Source organism: Ailuropoda melanoleuca, chromosome 7, assembly GCF_002007445.2.
Source record: "Ailuropoda melanoleuca isolate Jingjing chromosome 7, ASM200744v2, whole genome shotgun sequence".
NCBI classification, from domain to species: Eukaryota; Metazoa; Chordata; class Mammalia; order Carnivora; family Ursidae; genus Ailuropoda; species Ailuropoda melanoleuca.
In genome coordinates, this window is record NC_048224.1 from 85,519,859 (window position 1) to 85,525,858 (window position 6,000).

General features: G+C 38.2%; 1 protein-coding gene across 1 annotated transcript in view; it reads right to left on the reverse strand.

Annotated features, from left to right (window-relative positions):
- The window catches only part of LRRC63 (leucine rich repeat containing 63), a 43,863-nt gene extending 40,380 nt beyond the window's left edge, over positions 1 to 3,483 (reverse strand). Inside the window, exons 1-2 of the mRNA XM_034665190.1 lie at positions 2,867 to 3,483; positions 2,119 to 2,368 (exon numbers count right to left, since the gene is read on the reverse strand). Of these exons, the coding sequence (XP_034521081.1) occupies positions 2,119 to 2,296 (178 nt within the window). The 5' untranslated portion in view covers positions 2,297 to 2,368; positions 2,867 to 3,483. The remainder of the gene's footprint in view (positions 1 to 2,118; positions 2,369 to 2,866) is intronic.
- Positions 3,484 to 6,000: the final 2,517 nt, after the last annotated feature.

The window sequence follows — 6,000 nt, forward strand, 5'->3', positions numbered from 1 at the left end:
TTTCTACTTTTACAAAAGACTTTCCTCTGCCATCAGAAACTACACAGAAACTCCTCTATAAAACATACTTCATTCCACTTTTACTAATTCCTCAGGTCTTAATTCAAGCCGCATTCCCACCCCAGTGCTGTCTCGTATCTATGAACTACTGTCCGTACCATTAATTGGACATAAATTCCGTGTTGCCTTATACTGTTATTTAAGGTTCTGATTTTTTGTGTAACTGATCTTCAGAACTTGATTAAAGGTCTTAAAATGTCCTGAAAGGCAGGCACCAGGTCATTCAGGTTATTGATTCCCTATAGTATCTAGAATCGTAGGCAAATTATAGATATTTATTTCAGGGTTTTATTTCAGTGTTTGAACACTCATTTTTATAAAGCGTACTTGAGTCTTTTTACGTATTAATGAATTCATTCAACAAATATTTTGAACACCTACTAAGTGCGAAGTACTCTACCAAGAGTCTTTGGAAACATGGGATTAATAACAGTCAAGGTCATAGAATCTCTGAGGTGCCAAAAAGCAGGAAAGCCCCTCAACAAAAAAAATTAGTCAGTTCTGTACTTGCGGATAAACATCAACTAAAAGATGAATGAAAAAACTACAACAAAAGAACTGGTAGTGAGCAGTAAATGCACATAACTGTGTGGGCATTATTGTTATAGAACAGGTCGTAAACGTAGAAATACAGAACACCAAAGAAATGTAGAAAGGATATAACAAAAGGTGAAAGGGAAGGTGGGATAGGAAATTGGAGGTAGTATAGGCATGTTGACTTATGCATCTTTAATAGCCATGCATCAAAGGTAATAATTTAACATTGTAAATTAAGTTACAGACTAGGCATATATTAACAGTATAACTATGGACACTAAAATAAGGAAATACATTACAAATTAATGAACACAATCAACTAAAATCAAGTGGTTGAGGAGACTGAAAAGGGGAAAGAAGTGGAAATATGCTAATTTTATCATTGCTGTAAGTAAGGAGTCAATAGATATCACATATGGAAAGAGAAGATTAAGGGTCTTATATAAAGTGATAGTTATTCAAGTGGCTCATTTCACTTCATAGCACTAATCACAGGATAATTTTACATTTACTTATATGATTATTTGATCCAACCGGAGGATAACCGATGAAGAGGATGGACAGGGTCTCTTTTGCTCAGTTACACCCCCAATTCCTAGCACTGTGCTCGGAAGTATGGCCGATTCTTGTTATTCCTGAGAGTTCTGTTGTATAAAAATCTCAGTGAACACTGAATTATCCAACACTGAGCCATTGCTTCTAGGAAAAATACAGGGTTAAGTTCCTCTAGGCCTCTGGTCTCAACACTATCAGCAGCCAATCAATACACAGTCTTGTTTTATATGTGTTTCTATTTAAAGACACTTTAATATATATTGTTGATTCATTAATATGCAGCCAACAACACTGCAACTCATGCCTGAAATAAGCATAGCCAACACATACATTTTTCTCTGTAAAGCATACCACAGCCTTTTCGTGCTTAGGAACACAAGATAGCACTATGCCTGGGGCTATTTTAGACAGCAAAATCACCAACAAAAAGCACAACAATTTTAAAAACATGGCACTGAGAAAAGATTGAAAACAGACTGAGCAAGGGGCCATTGTTTACAGTATGAGAGCTGAAACAAGAAGGCAGAGCATGTCCCTTGCTGGAGGTCAGCTGGGAACGTGTATTTTCACTGCCCTGCTTATACTCATCCACTATTGACCAAGAGTCCCTGTATATTGCTACTCTCCTGCATACAGTTTCACCTATTATAAAAGAAGAAAGAGCTCTCTCTACGACTCTGAAGTGTTCCTCATGATAGATCATTGAGTTCAAAAGACAGGGTACTGCTTTGGGGGTTAGAAATAATTTTAGCGGTTAGGTAAATCTGCACCTATAGAATTCACAAACAATGAGGATCAACTGTAGTCGTAGAATTGAATTGGGTGTTATCATCTCACAACAAACATTCGTAAGTTACTGGTTATTAGTGAGTGTCTTTTTCACAATTGTGATTCTGAACTGTGTAGGTTGAGAAATTTCTACGAAAAATAAATAAGCTTAATAACATATCTGATTAATACACATACCTGTATGGACTTTCTTCTTACTTAAAGGCAGCTTAGGGAATTTTGGAGGTAAAGGTCTTCGAAGTAGTTGTGGGTGGTTTTGCATTTTAATTAACAGTAAGCACTGTTTTTCACAACAGTTGGTTAAGCGAGAATTGAAAACGTTTTGAATATGTTTGAATTGTTGCTGAAAAGTCATTCATTAGGATCTGGATTACATCTTAGTGAAAATCATTCTGTGCTGATATTGTACTGAGTCCAAGCAGAATTCCTATAAAAGAGAAGATAAGAAAAAAAAATTCTTTAAAACTTCTAGAAAGGATCTAGATAAAATTTCGGTTTATAATTAACACAGAATTTTAAAATACATATACTATTACCAACCAGGATCATTCTAAAATTCCCCATGTTAGCAAAATATTCAGTCTGCCAGTGTTATATCATCTAGTAAATATTGATTTTCCAGAACAGTAGAAATAACACTTTTTTTTCCCTCTACCTTCAAAATGTTATCACTTTACATATTTGGAAAAAGATTTGGTCAAAAAGATAAGGAAGCCCCTCCATGATAGCCTCTTAAGACTCACAATAACTATTCACAAGTAAGTTGTTTTCTCTTTGTAATAATGACTTGTTTTAAACTGCAACCATTACTAGTTGGGTTACACTATTTAATCAAGAAATAAGATGGTCTTCAATCTAATTAGATTTTCCAGGATCTCTGTTCCAATTAGTACTATTTAGAGATGATACCAGAAGATGGACCCACCCCCCGCAAACATGCGCTTAGTTCTCAGGGCAGCAGGAAAGTGCCAGGTACATCACTATTCCGTTGACAGTCCAGAAGGGAATGCTTTGGAGCTGCATAAATGGGCCATTTTATCCCCCAAAGATAACTTTGCACACAAGCGTTCAAGGTATGATCCCTGTTAGTACGTCCACTTGATGCTGGTAATTTTCCTTCCATATTATAGGCGAAGATCGGTTGGACTCCTCTACTATCCCTTAAGGCAATCAGCTGTTTCTCAAAACAACTGGCTTTCCCTCTTTTCCTCCGAATTTAGGCAGCGAGGTAACGGTCGAGGGAGGTGTGGGTCTTCCCGCGGGAAGCACCTAGGTTACGCTCTTCCCCCGGCAAGGCGCGGCCAGAGACCAAGGAGACTGGCCCCAGCAACCGGAAGCCGATAATGCCGCCCTGCCCGCCGGACTCGCAGGCGCTAGAGGGGTGGGCGGGGCCGGGCGGGGCGCGCGCCCGAGGAGCTCCGCTGAGCCGGCCCTGTCCCCACGGCTCGGCGCGCGCCCCGCCCACCCACTGGCCTTTTCTCCGCGGCGGTGTCCTGCTGTGGGGAGGCTGCGGTGGGGGCTGGAGGAGAAGTGCGGTCCGTGTGCAGCTGCTGTACGGAACCCCGGGGTGACAATCGTTATTACTATTTTCATTCTTAATGACAATGACCACGGTTATTTATTTAGTCTTGATTACACGACGTATCTAGGGTCTGGGCTGGCAGTCTTTAATGCTGCATTTGGGCGCAGCCGGGTCCCGTTGCTGATTTTGTAGTACCCCCGGAAAGCGAACATGCTTGTTTTCTTTCTCTTCCTTTAATGCGAACTGTTTTGTCTTTCTGATCCTTTCAAGTTCCTGGATGAAGAGAAACTGAGTAGGAATAGGGACAAGAAGTGTCCAGACGGGCTCTAAAAGCAACCCATTTCTCACGGTTACAGTGGTTCCCTTTGATTATCTTAGTATGGCTTGTCTCCTCTGTCGTGGTGTTGATGAGCCTGTAATACAGTCTGTAGTACAGTCTGTGTTGGCATGTATGTGCATGTTTCTCTGAAGATTTGAGAGAGGAAGAGTGCGAGAGAGAACTCATCAGGTAGGTGTGTAAATCCCAACTCAGGAAGTTAAGCAGACGGAGCTTCCTTCCAGTCTCATTTTTTTAAAGTACAAGTGTAGGAACTTTAGTAACAGGTGTTGGAAAATAAGAGACTTCTGTATAAATCTGCCTAGCTTTGGGGATCTTTTAAGATTTACTCCCTAACCAAGTCTTACTTTTTTCTCCTTAGGAGCAAGCATATATTTTAAAACAGTCAATGAAAAAACGTGGAAAAGTAAAAAAGTATTTCATCAGACTCTGGGAAATATACAGCTTGTTTTTCTTTAGAGTATTATTAGCACGTGTTTTCTTTTTCCTTGTACTATTACTGGGTCCCAATGAGATTGTGGCCGCAGCCATGAATTTATTCCACTTTGTCCTGTGTCCACTCCATAGATTGATTAGCCTCTCAGAAAGACCAGAAAGTTGACAGCACTAGGCAGATCTGATTGCTAGGCTTTGTCTCAAATAATATTTGTTGTGCATATTTTGTAAGTGTGAAAAATGTTTATGTTTTTAGGCATAAAAATGTGTATTGCGCATACGTCATCTGTTTCCAATATTTAAATTGAGTCCGGTTCCTATGCTCTTAAAAGTTGTTGAAACCATGAGAACTACTGAGATACAGTTTTACTGACCAATGCTTAGCCTTTAAAATTTATGCTTTGTGTGGCCTGGTCACAATCTAGGCAATGTGCTTATTAGTAATTTAAAAAAAATGCTTTGTCACATATGGAATTGGGCACCAGGCTTCATTTCCTGCAGATTTCTTCTAGCAAGTTCCAGGCAGAACCTCGGGCTGTTTAATATGAAAATGATGTACAAAGGCAGGCTGGATTTAGAAAACACAAATCACATTCAATTTGGATTATTTTACTATTTTTATTTAATTTATTACATTTTTTACTATTTTTGAAAATGTTACTACCTCATTTTTTTTTTCCTTTTAAAAAAAAGCGTGTCTCTTTAAGGACTGTAGCTCTGTCTTTAAGGGTCTATTTTATCTGTTGTACAGTATGGTCAGCCTATTTATTTGTCCCATTAGCTTCGCAGTTTGGCAGAAGCATGTGATGAAGCTTGTGAAACTGAACCACAACACTTTGGCTCTTTTAGCAGATTGTATTAGGGAGGCCAGAGTAATGGTGAGCCAAGGTTATATACATCCTGTGTTTTCGTGCTTTTTTTTTAATGCTGCTAAAATGAGATAAAAGCTTAGGCAAAAGCAACGTTAGGCACCCCGCAAGTAATGCTATTGATTTTCCTAATGCGTGGGGAATACTTGGGGAATCTCAGATTTGACTGTTGGTGAAAGGACAGCTCTGCTCGAAAGGTGTAGAAATTGTTGCTAGAAATCTTTACTATTTTCCATATACCTGTCACCTCTCTTCTTTTAAACAGAACAGGTTTACTGAACAGTTTCAGTGTAGATTTAATCTAACATTTTACCGTGTAGAAATAACTGCAGTAATTTGTATTTTTATGCATATTAGTTTTTAAGAAGTTCTTTTTAAAAATGAGGAGTTATTTTTAAGTGCACAGTGGTTAAACTGTTGAGTCCCCACAGTAACCCAGGGCACCACAATGCTTTTGAGAAAGAGCTATTTTCTTGGTCTGAATTTATTCAGTTATATATACAGTACTGGGAAATGTCTTTACTCTTCACCAGTCACAGTAGCTTAAATTTATACGTCTATTTCGTGTGTTTTCATTATGCAACATAGAGAACAGTTTTGTATTTTCTTAAATGTTAATAAAGATATTTTGAAGCTGCTTTTCTTTTCACCTCTCATATCTGAAAACTTCATTTCTGTTCTTAATTAATTATTTCTGGCCAGTTAGTTAGTTGTATCTTTTTGTCTTTCAGGGTGATAGTTATTTCCTTTCCTTTGTTTGAAGTAGAGATTGATCCTGAGAGTCCCTTAAAGAAAAAAGTCATTACTAAGGAAATGATTTAAAAATTGTTCATAAGAAAATGTCATACAACCTGCATCATAGAATTAAAAAAAAATCTTAAAAAATTTCTAAACAT